Source organism: Aethina tumida, chromosome 1 (assembly GCF_024364675.1).
Source record: "Aethina tumida isolate Nest 87 chromosome 1, icAetTumi1.1, whole genome shotgun sequence".
Taxonomy (NCBI): Eukaryota; Metazoa; Arthropoda; class Insecta; order Coleoptera; family Nitidulidae; genus Aethina; species Aethina tumida.
Genome location: NC_065435.1, coordinates 48,023,270 through 48,043,911, shown reverse-complemented (window position 1 = coordinate 48,043,911; position 20,642 = coordinate 48,023,270). Strand labels below are relative to the sequence as shown.

The following is a 20,642-nucleotide window of genomic DNA, read 5'->3' as shown; positions in this document are numbered from 1 at the left end:
ATATTATGTACAGTTATACATTCCACAGCAAAAAATCTCACAATTTAAAGCACCACCCTAGAGGAATTGGGACATGTTGAAATTAGTTCAAGGACTGTGACAAAATGGTTAGTGGATGGTGGTTCGTTTGATCCCAGACCTACAAGAAAAACCCTGGTTTGTACTAAAAATGTCCAATTTAAATTTGCTTAGGACCACATTCACTAGATCACAGAACAGTGGGGACGAGTAGTTTTTAGTGACGAGTCTAAATTTAATTTATAAAAAAAAATGATGGTTTTGTTTATGTTACAACATGCCCCAGGGACAAAACTACACAAAAAGTTTGTTATAACCACAGTGGAACATGCTGACCGTTCAATTATGCTATCGGGATGCTTTAATTTTTCTACTGTGGACTAATCTATGTATAGGGATATATTAAACAACAATTTGGTTCTATATATTGAAGAATTGATGCTCTTATTGAATCAATTTCAACATGAAAGCGACGCCTTATACAATCAAAAATTAATTAATTGATTAATTTGGTTAAAAGAATCGATGTTTTGTCTTGCCCGTCCTAATCTCCTGACATCAACCCTTTCAAAATTAAAATTGTAGTATTTGTGTCCAGTTCAATTTAGAAAAATATACGTAACGTAGAGAACATCAACATGAAATTTTAGTTCCAGTTTTGGCGTAATTATTTTTTTTTAATTTTTATAGTAGCTGACTAAAATGCTTAAATTAATAATATCGATTTTTAGTCGAACTCGAGGCACAAATGCAAATAATAAAAGTGGCATAAAAATACAATTATACTTTTACAATGACAATGAACGACGAACAATGTTTCTATTCTGGTATAAAACTGTTACAACGTGTACATGGTTACGATTGTTTGGTTTTCAGACATACGAGTACAAAACAAAGAAAATAAAATGTGTTTTATTCGTTAAATATTTGATTTTGTAAAAATACTGACAGTTACCAACAATACACTTAAATTTTTTATTAATTTTTAAGTTTGCCAAGTAATATCAATGAATGAAAATGCTTCTAAATAAATAGATGTGTTTGCTTTAGTATCACGTAACCTAACTAAAATAAACAGTTTTTTTTAATATAAATATAGTTTTATTCAGGTCTCTCCTAGATTAAAACGTTTGAATGAACTGAAGCCGTTCCGTTCGCCCGTAACACACATAAAACGCAGAAAACGAGCAAGAGGGAACACAATAAATAAAACTGGCAAGAACGTTTTTATTAAATTATCGTACACAGTGAAAAATGCCGGTCCAAAAATACAAACATCTCTCTTTCTCATTCCGCAATAATATCGGTTTAGAGACCGAGTTTTGGATCGCATTTTGCCCGGGATACGTGCCACGGCACTTTGGATTTCACGGCGGAGAGCGTCGAGGACGGGGACGTCGCAGTTCGCACAAAAGAAGACGATACCCAACTATTCATATCTATACATGTCGGGAATATCAAATGACATAATAAAAGATGTATCCATTGAACGGAATCAATGGGAAAAAATATAATCGACGGGATTTATCATTGTTTCGATGGTTTACACCGATGGTTACCGTATTCAATGAACACTTAACACAAGTTGTTATGGATTGACGTAATTGGAATCTGTTTCGGATGGAGAATAACAATGGAGGAACAATTTTTTGGCACAATACTGTACATTTTAGTCGCCCGAATGGAAGTAATTAATAATACTTTATTATTGCTACATACCCGTATTATTATAATTAAACATATTTGTAAAACATATTTATAAAATTTTAGTCAATTTGAATTATTCAGATTTAAACAACAATTTAATAATTAACTTTAATAACATATTATGAATAATTAGTATTAATTGCACATTGATTAGTATTAATTACATATTGATTACTGATACCGATACTGAAAATATATTGTGTATTTAATGAAATACTTTTATAAATAACAGACACTAATTGTAAATCGCATAATTTATATGCTAGAAAAACAAATTGATGTTTTTGTAAATATACACAACATCTTTTTTTGAAAGAATGGTTTCAGGGCTAGTTTTTATTGAAAATCGACTCGACTGTGCAAAATCACATCGATCTGACCGAAGGTATATTTTAATAAAATCTGTGCTTCCAATCGGGTTTGATTAGTTCCTTAAAAAATAATAAGTATTTATTACCAACACCACTTAACCGAATAAGATGACGGATCTGAGGGTTGCAAATTCACGCAAAGCAAATTAAACAACGGTTAATTTTGCATTGCCGTAAAACGCACGCTACATGTAGCAGCCACACGCAATTTTTTTTTAACTTGAAAACCCACCCCTTTGATGAATAAAAAGTAAAGAGCTCAGATGCCATTGTATTATCAAGGGTATAGGGAGTAAAATGGGTCTAGTGGCTGTGGAAATGCTTCAACAAATGACAAGTGGAACAAGTAAAAGTGGAATGGAATATGAAGAACGTGTCTGAAGGGTCCGTTGGATACGAATCAACGGCCTTGGTGGCACCCCGTGAATTAATAATGCAATTCAAACATGTTCCCCTCCTAATTACTTAATTAACGGACCCCAATAAAAACACCGCGTAATAATGGTCTTCGTTTCAAATGCGTAAACATGGAGACTCGCATTTTTGATGTGAACTATTGCGACGCCGGGTTTTTTTTTAAATCGCGACTGTTTTAGGGTAATTGGGTTTAAACGGTTTAATATTCTTGATGTCTGGTAAGTCCTATTGTTCGCTATGCCGGGCGACTCTCGTTTGCCTTGCCGTGTCGGGTAATTATATTTTTTATGTAAAGGGTTGAAGTTAATTTTCAGTGTAAAGGGGACAATTATTCGCAAATTTGTAACATTCGTGATTTAAAAATTTTTTCCGGAATTTTATTTTGATACAACATATAACATCGTCGGCCGGGCTTACAATTTTATTTAAGTATTTTATTAAATTTAAATTAATTAACTAATTATTTAGTGCGGAGGGATATTATGAGCAGCTTGTGCAAACGTGACAATATTTAATTTACGATTATTAAATTTGTGGAATATGTTATGGAATTAAAAATTCGCCAAAGTGATATAAAAATATATAAAGGTTGAAAAACACGGAGCGGATTAATTAAAAATATATATAACATAAATATTCTTTTTAGTACGCCGTTTAATAAAAAGAAAATGAATAATGAAAAGCCTGTTGATGTTTCAAAAGGGTCAATGCAATTATCTCAACAATAAAGCTGCACGTTATTTTTATTAGCCGTGTAAAATTGTAGTGAACAACTTTTTTTCGCGTCTCGCTACACATACACAAAATTCACCGATGTCATTTAATTTAAAATTATGAACTCATTTAACAAATTTACTCGTTTGTAAAAACAAAAAAACTAGAAATGATTGAATAATTGAATTAACACACATTTAAACAAAAAAAATGACCCCTTTATTAATAGTAAAATCGGATAACCCATTTCAAGATCTTTTAAATGCATGAAAGGAAAATAAATTGCAGTTTTTAATCAATAGAATGGAACCGCCGCGGCTTTCGCATTTAATTTCGGTTATAATTGCCAGACCGAACCGAAAATTTGTCGTACATATAAAACTTGGCTCATAACTTGTCATAACGGGTTTGATACGACGAAAAATGTTACGGAATGGAGTGGGATAATTTGATTGGACTCGTTTCATGTCCCCGAGTAATAGTATCAGTTATATCAGCAGAAATAAGGGTTTCCTCTAGTCGAATCGTTCACTTCTCTCCATGGGCGGAACACTATGAGTCAAAGTTAATAAAGATCCTTGCCTTTAGATTTGATGAGGGCTAATAATTGAACTGTTTATTACCACTATGGTTTCATAAAAGTGTACAATTGCGCTTTTATTATTTTAACGAGGTTACTGAGGAATGATTTCAAATCAATATTCCGCGTATGTTACAAACTGTACTTTGTTTTTAAAGAGAAAAAAACTAAAAGGAAATGGTAGGATATTTAATATTTTATAAATTTAATTCTTCTTCACATAAAATCAATTAATATACTGTTCTACCAATTTTACCATTTAATTTTATTTCATATTGTTCTCTCTCCAGTAATTATAAATATATTTCTATCGGGTGGCCAAATGGTGGAGTTTGTATAGACAGAAACAAAAAAATTAAAATGGCTCTGAAAAACACGTGGAAAATATGTTCTATAAATTTCTAAAATGATCTCTAGAGGTTTAACACCACTGAATCGTCAGAAAAATAAATATGTCTTTGTAATTTATCAACTAAATGGGCATTTAACATTTTTATTCTTAGTCTTCAGAATATTTTGCATTAATTAAAAAAATCTGGATATATAAGATATGTCAAAATTAACTATACTTAATAACTATATTATTTTAAATTATTACCTTGTTAAAATAATTATTTATCTACATATTAATTAAGGTATTCTTTAATAATTATTATTTCAATAGAAGTAAGGTCATATTACTTCTATAGTTGTTGGAGAAAATCCTCAAAGAAAATCTGGCGCAGTCAGATTAGGTAATTACACCTTTTATAATAATAATAATACTAATAAAACACGATAAAAAGTGGTTGTCACCAAATTATTTAGTTTTTTATACTTTATTTACCAGTATAAAAATGTATGCCAAGACAATTTGAAATTTTGGAAAAAATTTGTGCATTTTATAGGATGGCTATTAATATTTGTGCAGCTAATATAAAAAAGCTATAAAATATCTACAAAATATGGAAGATAGAACAATGAGAACTCCTTTCTTTGGTACTAAAATTATCGACTTTCATTAAGCCAAATGTCTTTTACCTTTTTCAATGTTTAGCGTCTTATCATCACTTTATTTTTAGAGATATAGTAAAAAGAAAATTAAGGCGAATAATAAGATTAATAGTTAATTATTTTAAATCCACAAATTAACAGGAAAATTTAATTGTTCTGATGTCTGTGGGGCTAAGTCCTCTGCAGCCATTTTGGGAACTTAAATCTGTTTTCCACGTTTTTTTTTTAGTCATACTTAAGTATTTTTTTCCATACTTATTTGATTAGTAGTTTCAGAGATATGGCGGAGGACTCTCCTATCTGGCCACCCGGTAAATTAAAAAAAATATTTGCTGAATATATCAATATTTTAGAATATTTTCCAGACTTAAATTTTTTATTGAACACTTCATACAAATTGATTGTGTCCTCCTAAGTGAGAAACCTAATAAAACGACTGCAAACGTTTAGGAAATAATTTGATATTGCGATTTTGTGTTAGGATAATACGGATGAGGCGTTTAAATCTACATTATTCAAATATTTGGTCTGTTTTGGTCGCAAGTTGAATAGCTGTTTAACGGGCGAGTACCGGGGAAGGTATGGAACTCATTTATGTAAATTGTTCGGAATTTCACGGGTTAAGTATACTACTTATCTCATGAAACAACATACGTAATAAACATCAAATTAGTTGCTCCGGAATTCGCACTTTGAATTTCAGTAATAATTGTATTACCTTTTTTGGCACAATTAATTTAACACGGGACAATTTTGGTCCGGTTACAAAAATATTTTTTATTAACATTTCATCCAACGTACGTAACGGCTTAAATAAACATGTTACAACATTATTCAACATTTGAAAGGGGACATTTAGCCCCGTTAAATGAAATCAATCAAAACCGCTAGTCAATTGCGAGTCGAACTCCTAGCACAAAGGACTGTTTATTGAGCAGAAAAATCACCAGATCAAACAAACATTTGCTAAATAATTAATTTGGATGTGCACGCCGTGCACATGTGCATCCACGTTTGTTTAATTGTAAGTATAAACAGAAGTGCAAGGATTAGGGCTCGCAATTCAGTTCGAGTTATTCGAATATTTGAATATTCAAAATTAGAATATTTGATACACTTTAATTCTGTAACGATTTAACTGCTAACTCCTATTTATTATTACTGTCTAATTTAAATATTGGAATATTTATTCGTCTATTGGGATATTCGTTAAAATGTGTAGCAAAAACATAGTAAAAAAAGCTTAATAGACTTCTATCTATAAAAAATCATGAAATACGTAAAAAGTACGTAAAAAATAGTAAACTCAGAAAACGACTGTAAACGTATACAGTAATTTCGTGAGAGATTTAGCGGTTATGAACAAAAGGAGCTTTGAAATTAAATAATCTTCAAAGGAGTAAAGCGAAACCGAGAACTGGCGAAGTCGTATATTGTTGTTTCTTGTGATGTTTTGAAGCTCACAGCTGCAACCTACGTATCATTATAAAATAAATAGCCCAATAAACATGTTTTACAGCGTCGGAATTTTTAAAAATGGACACCGTGACAAACTTTATATGATACTATTAGGTCGTATTGATAAGAATGCTTTACGAACAATGTCGATTGCATTGAGGCCAGTATCGAGTTTTAGATTTATCGCTGCGGTCATTTTGCGTATATTTGTGCCAGCCGGACGATGCTTATGTGTCCTGCCTATAAACGCCAACAACGTTTTTATTTGCCGGTGTTTACAACAGTTTTGTGATGCGAATGGAAATCTAACTGTACGGTTAACGCGAAAAAACAATCACCAGTTTTAAAAACCTTTTTTCTAGGACCGCGTATCGATAACCGGATTAAGTGGTGAATTCTGCGGAGTAAAAAGTACAATTGCCTCGCAAAATTGTTTTAAAGTAGAGCTCGATGTGTATTTTTTACATAATATTAGATAATAGAAAACCCGAGTGGAGAACGCCGAATATAAAAGAATGAGTGATCTAATTATTCTTTCGAAAAATTAGAGAAATGAACAGCTTCAGCTCGGAACATGTGGGATTCAATTTTAAAAGCTAAATGCTTGTTATAATATAAAAATTTATGGATTTCGCCGTTAACAATATATTGGGTACTCGGTGCGGTAAAATCGTAGTGACCTACAAATTAAAAGGACAACGTCTCCGGCGGCGTGATCTATTATTTTTCAGTGGATGGTGCTTGGATGTGCAATAAATCGGCGACAGCGTCACCGAAGTAGGAAAGTATCGGCAAATGCCAGTGACACAATTGCCCAGGAGCGTTATAAGGTGATAAGCAGCCGCGTCCGTAATAAGAAGGGAGGTCGTTGCCAGACATTTATTACGTAGGTACCGACGGCGACATGATTTATGGGCTCCCGGTTTGATGTTCCGGTTGTACACGAGACGCTGGCCAGAGCGCACCAATTGTCTCCACACCCCGGATTCCGGGTCGTGATTTCCTTCTAATTTTACCAATTAATATTTCGATATTTATTGCCTTTTATCTGCCCGTTGAACGAGTGCCAAGTCCAAATGCGAATCTGCACTTTTCTATTAGTCGCGAATTAAATTGCACAGTCCTTTCTCAGATGGATTTTCCAGATATTTAATGATAGCTGATCTAAAGGGGATCCATTCATTTATTTTATATCAATATGACTTATACGCTTTTTCATCGAATAACGATTATTTCTCTATTTCTTGTTGTCTGATTTTTATTCGAATAATTGGCAAAACTATGCATAATACCATTATTATAGCAACTTATTAACATATGTTAAAAATATGTTATTGTTGTATCTACAATGCAACTGGTCAATGCAATTTTATTCTTAAAAAAATTACCTACTTTTTTATTTTTCAATGGACAAAATTATACAAACTTTTTACTTTATCGACTCTCATTGCTGCATTTAAATAGATTATTTACTACTGGTCTTTCGCTAATTATAATTATTTAAACATTGGACGAATTGAAACTGTAAGGAAAATAATAATTCAGCGTTGCCAAGACCGAGAGAAACAAGAAGGGATGGCTAAATGAGTCGTTTTCTGTATTATTAAATTTGTTTTTTGTCAACTGAAATTAAAACTAACCTAAAATGCTGAATTTTGTTCAAGAATTGTGAGAGGATAGTTAATGAATAAGGTTTCGTATGATCCAAGACTTTCGGGAAATTCGGGTTTTTATTACTAAATGTGGAAGTACAATTCTGATTTGCTCACATTCACTGGACCACCGAACCGTGATAAGAAATGGTATTTTTTAGTGAGGAGTCTAAATTTAATTTATAAAAAATGATTGTTCTGCTTATGTTAAACATTCTACAGGGAAAAAGCTTCACAAAAATATTTGTATACACTCAATGAAACATGGTAGCAGTTCAATTATTCTATAGGGATGCTTCAATTCTTCTGACGTAGGCTCCCATGGACTAATTTATGTATACAATTTGTTTCCATATATTGAAGAACTGATCCTCTTAATAAATGTATTTTAACATTAAAATGGCACCAGAAACAAATCCAAAATTGTAACGGATTGGTTAAATAAACAAGGTATCTATGTTTTGTCTTACCCGTCTCAATATCGAGACATCAACCTTATTGAAATCATGAGGTATCACGTTTAACACCAAATACGACATAAAAATTTTACAAATTTAAATATTGTATAATCATGACATTACACACGAAATCATCAGTCTCAAAAATTTGGGAGTGTTTGCTAAAGCTCGTGGAGAAGAAAGGCCAAGGTATGCATGCCAAGGAGGGTGGAATTTGTATTAATTTTGTTTTATAAATTTCCCAAGGAATTTGACGATATTAGTTTTATTACTGTTGGAGTGTAAATAACGTACGATACAGGTGAATAATCTAAAACAAAACATCGAACACGAAGTGGTTTATTGGATTATACATGTAACTACAGTATAATAGATAAGCTTATACGTTAATATAAAAATTCAATCACAGTAAAAGCCTTACAATTCAGTTCATATTCGATTCTTGGTATAATATTATGGCTTTATTTGAAAATCAGTACAGTATAACGTATTAAACAATAATTTGCGTACGTCATAAACGCAAAGGTATCATTTGCAAACAAAATCACTGTGAAGTATACCTAAATTAACCTACTGTGTTTCACGTATTCGGCTCAGTAATACGATTACAATTAAACTAATTAGAGATATTCACAGTGCTTCACATTAGAAAGCTTCCATTCGACGTAATAGAGACATTATAATCCAGCCATATCTATCGTAACGTGAATTCACTGCATCGCTATGCAATTTATCATTATGCTAGTAGATTTCACTTGCTTGTTTTCAGAAATGTTTTTTAAGTAAAATCAGTTTTTCATTCATGCAACGAACCATCAGGAAAGTAATATGTGACGGGCACGTGTTATAAAATAATAAATTGTAGAAGGTTTAGGTGGTCGGATTGAAATTATGCATTGGACGGATCCCTAATGCATTTGTAAAAACCGTTTCAAAGGGCAAAACACAAAATATAAATTCATGTAATTCCAAATCCCGCAGAGAGGCGAGGGACTGCTTTAGAGTCGAGACTGGAACCGATAAAATACATAATATGCTTTTCAAATTTAATACACTATTTTGAAAAATAACACACGACAGAAGAAGAGCGGACGATAGAATTCATGACTGTGTTCGGGATCAAACGTTATAAATTTCATGTGAGCATCCTGACGTTCGGTAAGAGTTCTGGCCAGTAAAGACATTGTAAATTATGTTTCTTCAGCAAATATTTGTAGTATCCAATATTGTACTGGCGTTGCAAGCTTAGCAGATTCCTGTTTCAAAGACCGTATAATACGATTCAATCATATCGGGGGGAAACTTGCGGATGTGTTTTATCAAAAGAAATGGGAAAGTGTGTCGGTCGAAAACGTTTCGACTTTATCTCCAGGAATTATTTATTCTAGCTCTGCATTATTGATTATATAAGGATTGACACTACTAAAATATGAGATGTAATTAAATAAAATCGTAGACGATAATCGATTATAATTAGGAACCGTTCCCCAAAAAAGAAATGGTCACAAATGATCTCTGTAAATACGTGACTTGTTGTGAACAGTATGCTCTTAAACAACGGATTGAAACACAATGAAAAGCATATTATTTCTAAAACACACGTTCTTTTATAGTGGTTCCGTTGTTCAATATACAATCCCTTACAACCGAAATTCGACTAACAATAAAAGCAAACTGTCGAAACGTTCCAGATTGATTTTATTGAATGCTTCTCTGTTAGTATTTTTTTTGCTTCGAAATCAATCAACATAAGCGTCTGCTATAACATATAAAATAGTAAAATCAGACGCAGTGCATTCGATCTGTCATGCATTTAAACGAATTGATCTTCCAGAACTGCATCAGAAAAATACATATGCGGCACAAAACAGTCTTGTTGATATTGAACCTGATACGAATCTTGTTGTAGCATATTTCAATTTTGTTTCGCTTTTTTTTTATTCAAGCAGTAATATTCCAAACGAATTAATTTCTGGACAGAATTTTAAAAGCTGCAGATCCCTTCCCTCATTGGAATTTAATATTTAGAAATTTAATAACAGACTTAAATTAAAAAATTACTGTGTAAATTTCAATAAAGTTACTTCTGCAAATAACATATAAATTAGGTCTAAGTGAACTGCATCGTCAAGAGCGTTTTAATTGCAAAATTTTATAAGAAGTTGGTATTAAATTTAGGTAATGTGATTTTCCCACATTTAAAATATAGTAGTACTTCATTAAAGGTGGGTATGTGTATTAAGTAGTAAGTAATATTTCATAAATATTGTGAGGGGTCTGCTCTTTGAATTTTTAAGTGTAAAAAGTTTTCTTGAAACTTTATGATCACTTGTATGATTTTCAAATATTCAAATATTTTAAGTATTCTGCTACGTTTGTTTCTAATTGTTTAATATAATTCGCCAAATCTAATACGCTTTTGAAGTCCAACTTTATGAGGACTTACATCGTTTTCAATGAACCCTCTTAATTTGAGGATATTGATGGGGAACATCAATAGTTTACAGGCAATTATCGATTCTGAAAATATATCTTACTTATTTTTTCATGCTAAATTATATAAACAAAGACTATCAACGTATCATTTCATAAATATTGTGGTGGATCTATACATTTCGAATTATTTTTTCCTCGCCACCATTCGTCAATATTCTCGTAACTTTTTGCTGTAATCGGATCATTTAACTTTTTACATATGTCACACCATGCTCGGTCGTGTTTCGTTATCGAATATTCCGTTTTCCATTCGAAATATTTTAAGTATTCGGTCACGTTTGCACCTAATTGTTTAATATAATTCGCCAAGTCTAATACGCTTTTAAAGTCCATAACATTTATGACGGAATGTGGTGGTGCAACTTTCGAGTAATTCGTACCATCATAAACAATAGGCACTACGTTAACTCTTAAAGCGTGGTACAATTTTTCAGTTACGTATTTATCACACAACTGATTTTCCCAAGACAAGTAAAATTTATAGTTGCTCTCTACTAATTTAAAACATGAAATATCATTTTTTCTGCAGGATAATTTGCCACACTTGCCAAATATGTCGATATCTATGTGTTTACTTAACTCGTCATACAGTTTTTCTCTGCGACTGGGAGTTTTACAATTCGAGACGAACCAAGCAATTTTTCTTGTACGTGTTTGGATTTCTTCAAAAGTTGGTGATCGGTATTTGTTGGGTTATTTTTTCCGTTTGAATGTAGGGCCTAACCACGTCTGATTCTAATCTAAACCATATGTAATTAGTCAATATTATTATAGCTTTTATTGTAGATATGGTATACTTATAAGACATCGTCCAGTTATAGAAATTTGAAGTATTCTTGAAGTAATTTGTTCTTGTGGGTGATTCTTTGTTAGAGTATATATAGAACTGATGTGAGGATCTTTTTTCAGGCATACACCATTTGGTAATGTTGTAATGAATCCTGAAAACACTATAGCGTCGAACTTTTCCACCGGAATTAAATGCTGGTAGCAAAACAGTTTTTCACTTCACATCCTTTTAACACAACTCCTTTTCTATCAAAGATGTTGTCTTTACAATAACTTGAATGAATTTTACACTATTTTCATGTCTAATTATTTTTTTGTTTAATGCGACCGAATTTTGTGGGAGACCTCATGTACATCAGAGACAGTGAAAGCCTGCAAATTTGCTCCATAGTGGGAGTCCTTTACTGTCTCTGTCATGTATGATGTCTCTCTAAAAATTCAGTAGGATTATACGTTTTCCGATCAGTATACACATTAAACAACAACAATTAAATCAGTGAAAAGCACATGACTAGTTCAATGCTTATTTTATAAATGGCATACATTTGTATATTAGTATCAGTGATACAGACTCCATAGCTCTAGTATTCAATGTAATAAATCTGCCTTATTTATAAATCAGATTAATCAGTAAAACTACCATTAAAGGTGCGTAGGTGCATTAAGCAGCATTTTTCATCAAAATGTACGTAGCATGAACGGGTATAAGAAAAAATAAGAGGTCTACCGAGTGCTTAGATTTCGGTCATAGATTATTACTTGTTTACGGCCGACTCAATTAATGTTTGTTACATTCGAAGGGCATTTGTATTTTCGACACGTTCAAGTTATTGATTGCACGAGTGCGAATGTGCATTCGTGATTTTGTAAAGTTCATATATCACGAGAAATATTCAATTGGACAAAGTTATATATGATTAATTTAGTTTCATTATATGGAGTCAAGTAATTTAAAGTTCGATTCGACATTCCTCCATCTGATTATTTAACAACTATTATGCTGTAAATTGTACACGAAACAAAATCCAACACGTAAATCAACTGTGCAACTGTATGTAATAATTGCTGTTGTGTGTAAAGAATAATCAAGATTATTTTTATTATACAATGTGTGTGTGTACAATATGTATATTATTGTTACAGTGTGCGAAAATGAGACTTCTTTATTGAGCCAATGAATTTGCAAAATCGTCTATCCGCATAAGTTGTAAAATGATTTCGGTTAAACACAATATCTAACCATTCGTAAGAAAAGTGGTTTACTCAGGTAGCCCGTTTCGCAATATAAATTCCACGGTTACCATAAAATATATTTTTATGAGGTATGCACGTAAAAGGAGCTATGCAACATTTTCCACCGGTCCTGGGATTGTATAAAACCATTGTAATGTGAAATTATTAAATTAGAAATAGGGCACATGCTGCATTTATATTTAACTAGCCCAAAATTGTTTCCTTGAATGCTGCCATTTTATGGTTCCTTCACTGTGGCGCATATAAATTGATTCGGAATATTACATATATATATATATATATATATATATATATACATTTTGGAATTGTTGTATGCAAATATAATTGCCGACCGTTCAGGTAAAAGGAATCGAATTCATTCGACGGTACACCCTTCATTTTCCTATTTAATTAACCTCAATTCGTATTTCCAATATTCAAAACTGTGAAATACTTTATTTGGTATTAAATAAATTTCTGGCGTTCTCGTATGCAAGTTATTTAATAAAATATTATGTCGGGAAACATTTGTTGGATCGTTGTGTTGTAATAGTCTGAGCTATTACTATTTATTGCGATCATAAAATTTTCAGGAACGTAATATATGAACGAACATTAAAGCATGGTTTTTATTTCCTCTGTAGGCCATCAATGCCATTTATCAGCCTCTTGCGCTTTTTATATCTGACTTTCATCAACTCCCGGCCACTTTTTCAACAACCACGTTTTCGCACATACTTTAAATACATATAGAAGATTTTAAATTGCTTTCCAATACTCGAGTCTTCGTCCACCTCAATATTTATTTCAAAAAGGTACGCCACATTCTTAGTATTTTACTTTACTACTTATATAACTAACTACTGTTGTTTAAACACACAAACTACAGTTTTGATGCAATAATCATGACATTGTTAAGTTTTAATACTTTGGAGGTGTATAAGAAAATAATTAGAATAAGAAACAATTGTATAGAATAGGCGTCGACAAACTGTTTTAAAGTTAGACTGGGCGTGTAATTTTTACAAGACCTGACACCTATTTTTGCATTTTTAACAAGCTTTGCGCCCATGTGTGTTGTTAAAAGTTTTTAAATTATCCCGTCGAAAATTTGTCGTTTTTTCCTGCATAATTATAATCTGTTTCAGCACGGAGGCTCGGTTTATTTATTTTATGAACTTGCCATTAAGCTGATGTTTTATGGAGACACAAGTTTGGCAAAATATGTATAATTTAAACCCGGATATGTTAATTTGTGATTACAACAAAGTATGTTTTTATGGTGGGCAATGGAACATGCCGCAATACGGTGTTACGTTTTATAATCCGACGTACTTTAATTCGATGAAATATGATCCGAATTAAATATAAGTTGCTTTTCTATTTCGTTTTTCGAAATTGAATATATTTAATATTCTATTTTAGCCACAAAGAGCGGCAAAAGTTCTATCTTGACCCATTCACAATTTTAATTCAATTTAGACTACAATAAAGCTATTAAAGTAACTTTGTAATTATCAATTTGTGTCGCAGTTATTTAATTGACTTTCAGAAGAAAATCATCTCTGGATATTCTGCATAACAAAAGTCCATCCGAGTTTAACGACGTTATAAATGAAGTTCTCCATCGAATTTATCTGAACTTTATAGTTTTACATTAAGATTAAGTGTTTATAATTGCAGCTTTAACTCTTTATTCATTGATATCATGATTGTTCATGGACCTGAAGGAATGCTTTATAACAAACGAGAAGGGACAATTTTAAATTATTCTAAAAAAACTTTTGAGCTCGAAAGGTACTAAAATAACTATAGTTACATGCACTTAGTGATTGACATTTCTATGATGTAAGTAAATCGTGTTTTATACCAATAAAATTTATAGTTTTGTTGACCGTGGAAAATTCGAAGAAATATATCACGAAAATGACTACATTGACACGTTTGATTTATATTTTTTCTTCGGTGGAAAGTTTTAGATAATATCCGACGCACGTGTTAGTTTCAAAGTAAACTCGTTTTGAGACCAGAAAGTTAAAAAACCATTACTTACTGTGGTAGGTAATATTGATTCAATTTTTTTAATATATAAATTCTAGGATACGAACTCGTGAATTTATCAGTTATTGATAAAAAATTTTGTTTGTTTAGATTAGATACTAATAATTACATTTAATATTTACAAATGTTAAGAAATTCAGATTTACAATGCGTACAACTTATAAAGTAAGCATTGTACTAGTTATGTGCGTTTCACTGATCTATTTGTTGCTCTGTAATGTGTATACATTGAATTATAAAAAAATATTAAAACGTGAAAACAGTGTAAAATTCATACTTTATTGGACAGATGACATATTTGGCACAAAAGAAGCTGTGTTAAAAAAATGTGAAGTGAAAAACTGTTTTGCCACTAGTGACAGATCTTTAATACCGGTGGAAAAGTTCGACGCTATAGTGTTTTCAGGATTTCATTACAATGTTACCAAATGGGGTGTACCTGAAAAAAGATCCTCACATCAGGTCTATATATACTCTAACCAAGAATCACCCATAAGAACAAAATACTTTATGAATACTTCAAATTTCTATAACTGGACGATGACTTATAGGTATGCCATATCTACAATAAAAGGTATAATAATATTAACTAATTACACATTGTTTAGATTAAAATCAGACGTGATTAGGACCTACATTCAAATAGAAAAGAAACCCAACAAATACCGATCACCAACTGTTGAAGAAATCCAAAAACGTACAAGAAAAATTGCTTGGTTCGTCTCGAATTGTAAAACTCCCAGTCGCAGAGAAGAACTGTATGACGAGTTACGTAAACACATAGATATCGACATTTTTGGCAAGTGTGGCAAATTATCCTGCAGGAAAAATGATATTTCATGTTTTAAATTAGTAGAGAGCAACTATAAATTTTACTTGTCTTGGGAAAATTCATTGTGTGATGAATACGTAACTGAAAAATTGTACCACGCTTTAAGAGTTAACGTAGTGCCTATTGTTTATGGTGGTACGAACTACTCGAAAGTTGCACCACCACATTCCGTCATCAACGTTATGGACTTCAAAAGCGTATTAGAGTTGGCGAATTATATTAAACAATTAGATGCAAACGTGACCGAATACTTAAAATATTTCGAATGGAAAACGGAATATTCGATAACGAAACACGACCGAGCATTGTGTGACATATGTAAAAAGTTAAATGATCCGATTACGTCAAAAAGTTACGAGAATATTGACGAATGGTGGCGAGGAAAAAATAATTCGAAGTGTATAGATCCACCACAATTTTTATGAAATAATACGCATGTGGACTTTGTTTATATAATTTAGCATGATAAAATAAATAAGATATATTTTCAGAATCGATAATTGCCTGTAAACTATTAATATTCCCCATCAATATCCTCAAATTAAGAGGGTTCATTGAAAACAATGTAAGTGCTCATAAAGTTTCGAGAAAATTGTTTAAATTATTAATAAATTATATGTGTACTAATATTTTTCCGGTAAATATTAAAGTCAACTTTAGGTAACATTGGTAACTGATAATCAGCAAAATATAATTAATGTTAATGTTATACATACTATTTTATTTAATATCAAAGAGTTTTAATTTTATTGTTAACCAAATAAAGTTACTATTTAATAATATGTATCTTTAACAATAAAAAATCATATGAATTGAAGAAGAACAAAAATGTGGGAGTGGAATCAAATACCACTTTTATCATAAAATTAACAATCGTTAGAAACACCTTTTGTTTTGTATCGAAATATTATATCTATTTCAAAAGATTGGTTTTAAAAAGATTCAGAATTTAAAACATACAGTGGCGGTTAAAAATATTTAATTATTTAAGAAAAATAGTTATTTTTGTTAATTCGTTATGCCACTTTAAGATATCGCAATAGAAGTAAAGTTTAATGTATTTCAATATTGTTTGTCTTCAACACTGGACAAAAAAATAGAATACTAAATTTACAATAAATTCAGTATTCAGTTTTAGATGAACATCGAAGTCCTCAATGTATAAAGATGGATAGAAATAAATCGTAGATTATCATTATCATGGAGTGCATCAACCCCAGATATCGTGAAACTTAAGAATTAGTCAAGGTACTGTTTCAAAAATTTTGAGGACATTTCGTATTCAGGACAGAGTGAAAATACGTATAAAAATGTGGCGTCCTTGAAAAACAAATCCAAATTTTGTTAAATGTGTAAGACCAATATAGGTAAGTAATCTAAGAAAATCATCAAGCTTCCAAGATGTTATGAATTGTGAGACGTCAGATATGTGAAGCATTGGGCGCACAGTCATGAAAAACCTAATATATCCAAACGAAATCATAAAATCCGAACGGAGTTGGCCACAAATCATATGGATTAGATCCCACGCATGTGGAGTTTAGTACTAAGAAGCGATGAAACCAAATATATATGTTTGACACAATTTTATGTACCAAAAACTCATAATTAAAGACGGTGGAGGAAACATCATGGTATGATGATGTTTTCTGGCATAGGTACTGGTTTGAAAGTACGAATAGAAGATAATTATTCAACAAGATAACAAAACACACATCCAGACTTGTAAAAAATTGATTTTTGGATCATACGATGTCGAGAAGTTATTAAATAAAATGGTCCATACTTATATCCATGACCATTTTTTTATTTAAATGTTAAATTAAATATCGTGAAAGATACAATAAGTAAATTAAATAGGTTTTTGTTCTCTTTTCTGAAATATGGTATGTTGATAATGTTTCCTATGATTGTGCCGCACAGTGACCCACAATAAATTATTTAATCTAAGTGGGCAAATCTAGATTAAGGATATAATTCACGACAACTTCGGTCGTTTAATCAGAGTCCGGCTAAGGGAACAATGCTAAGTCATTTAAAATGTACATTGTTCATACGCGCATAATGAGGAACTTTAATCATTACCCATTTATTTACTAATTTATTCGGTCATGTAAAATTCATAACCATTTCTCTGAGGTGCTGATCAAGAAAGGAAAATATTTCAGTTTCTGTTTGGGAAGGCGTTATACGTCCATTTAATACATCGAACTGCCTGAAATATGAATAATAAACTTGAGGGGTCGTTTAATTGTAAATAACACTGCGATAAAGTTGGGTTTTGTTATTTGATTAAAACACACCCCCAAAACAATCCTTAACAACTTGTTCTTTATGTTGCTTAAGATGTTAAATAAATTTTGATTTAAAATATTTGGTTTTATTTTCCCTTATGATAAAAACCATCGCACATGCTGAAATTAATTTTGAAGAATATTTTATAATAAGGTTTCGAACTAACCGATGTACCATAATGAAACGTATACACATATGATATTTTCCAACACCACGACTCTGCTGTGTCAAGTTGAAATTCGGCTGACAAACGATATACATAACATGATATATTTGATCCAGATAAATATAAACACACAATATTTCAGTGTAAAAGCCACAAATCGAAGTTAGACAAATACGAATCTTTCGAATCATATAATTTATTAATCAATAATGTGTGTGGGGGATTATCGTACTCAAACACAACGAATTAATGTCGGTCTAGTTTTTGTAGTTACGGTTTCAATAAACGCAGAGTCCAGAAGGGTGAAAAAATCCGGATCGCAATAGGGCCGACTGTAATTTTGCCGCTGAAATCGTGTCGTCTGTTCCTCGTAATGGTAAATAAAATCCTTTGTAGAAAATTGACAGTATGTAATTACGAAAGTTAAATGACTTACCGTCTCTCTCGTATTTTTCATTTGTGTGCTGCCCTTCCACCACGTGATCGTAGGCTCTGGGCGTGATCCCACAACTTCACAACTAAGTTCGTAAGTGTTATCAGCGGATAATGGCTTATTTTCACCAACCAACTTAACCCATAGCGGTCGAACTGGAACAAGAACATTAATTACAAAGATGTCTACAACAAACATTCGAATATAATAACACAAACTGTAACAATTCTCACATGCACTCCAGGTTAATTGATCTTTTCAAACTTTTTGATTGATATTTTCCCGAGTAATGGATTACACTTTGCCGACCTTTTGTATTTATAAATAACCGATTTCTTATTTTTGTCATTCGAGTTTGGTCGGTTCTTTTATTTAAGGGTATAAATGAAATAAATAGGTAGGGTGCAAATTAATATGAATTTTTGACGAAGATGTGTTTAAGTTTCAGATTTGGCACGGTAATTACTACAATAATATTGAATTAAACTAATAGTTAATATTTGGGAGATTGACTTAATGTTACCTAATTTGCATAGCATCAATGCATTTAGTTGGATGTAAATACTTAATGTAATGGATCCAATGAAAAGCACGAGCTGTCAATATGTAGGTACATAATTAGCCTCAGTAATTATAACAGTATTGGATGTGGTCCTAATGATTGAAGGCTATTATTCAATAATACACGTCTAGTAGGGCGTAAATAATGACAAGAAGTATTTCACGGATAATTCTCAATTTTCCAATTATCGCCAAATTGACATTTGAATGCAATTTACAGATTGGCAAAGAACAATGGGATCAAAATCGAAAAGACTGAATCTCAATTGGTAATTGAACACGTCAGTTATATTAAAATTTTCGAACAGAAAATATTTTGTTCTCCGTGCAAATTGTTTAAGTTTAGTACAGCGTAAAAATGGTTCCATAGCGCCTCACTGGTTCCATACATTCAATCTGGATATTTCACGTCGAAAGTTACACGTTACTAATGTTTCATTTTTAACTCGATGACAAAACAATTCTCCACGAATTTACGGTACAGTATTGTTTCGATGGCGTTCAAAAACGGCGACACAGTACAGCGGCTCGACGATATTGATGCAGCAAAATAATAACAGCAGAAGGTGATTTCATACAAATTACCATTTGAAAAGTGTATTTTCAACCGTGAATTTGAACCTAGAAAATAATAACGAATTCAGTTTACTCAATCACTGTAAAAAAGCAGTTTGCGCAAGAAATAAATCGGGTGCCTGCTACAAAATTACAATTATTAGAGGGTAATAAGTAAAAATAATGCTCGTATTGATGAATTTCACCTGTTTTTTATTTGATGTTATAGATTGGATTTTAATAAGCTGTTCTATAGAATTTAGTTCGACAGGCGCGTTGTGTTTCACATCAATTTTGACTCGAAAGATAAAAGGGATGATTGACGAGTTGTTGCTTATTATAAAATTACATTTTTCATCTATACAATTCGGTTCGTTCGTTTATTTTCTGGCCATACAAAATAGTGCATCGGCCACGTAATGATAAATCATCGTCGATGACAAGAAAACGGATCGCGCAGGTCGCAATTTAAAGTCAAACAATGTATAAAATTAGCGAATCTCAAGTCGAAACGTTTCATTAAAATTTCCGACGTTCTTGTTGTTGCGTAAACTGTTCAAGTTTCCGCTATCAACCTGTTCTTATAAAATGTGGAAATTGAATCAGAAAGTTTAAGACACACACAGATTTTATAACATGCAAATTGTATAATTTGCGTTAATAGTTTAGGATAAATGGTACAAATAAAACTTGGTAAACTTTTAAGCGGGATTTTCCCGTCAACTCGACAAGGGTAAATCTAGTTAACGGATACACAAAACTACGGGATAATTCTCCTCGCGTACTAAACATGTTTAAATTTCCTATGTTGACTGTGCAGACGGCGTATGCAGATATATCATATTAGCGTTTT

General features: G+C 31.8%; 1 protein-coding gene across 2 annotated transcripts in view; it reads right to left on the bottom strand.

Annotated features, from left to right (window-relative positions):
• LOC109597583 (titin) overlaps positions 1 to 20,642 on the bottom strand; it is a 219,145-nt gene that overhangs the window by 17,484 nt on the left and 181,019 nt on the right. For both annotated transcript variants that reach the window (XM_049965919.1, XM_049965922.1), the window contains exon 6: positions 18,677 to 18,828. In XM_049965919.1, the coding sequence (XP_049821876.1) occupies positions 18,677 to 18,828 (152 nt within the window). The remainder of the gene's footprint in view (positions 1 to 18,676; positions 18,829 to 20,642) is intronic.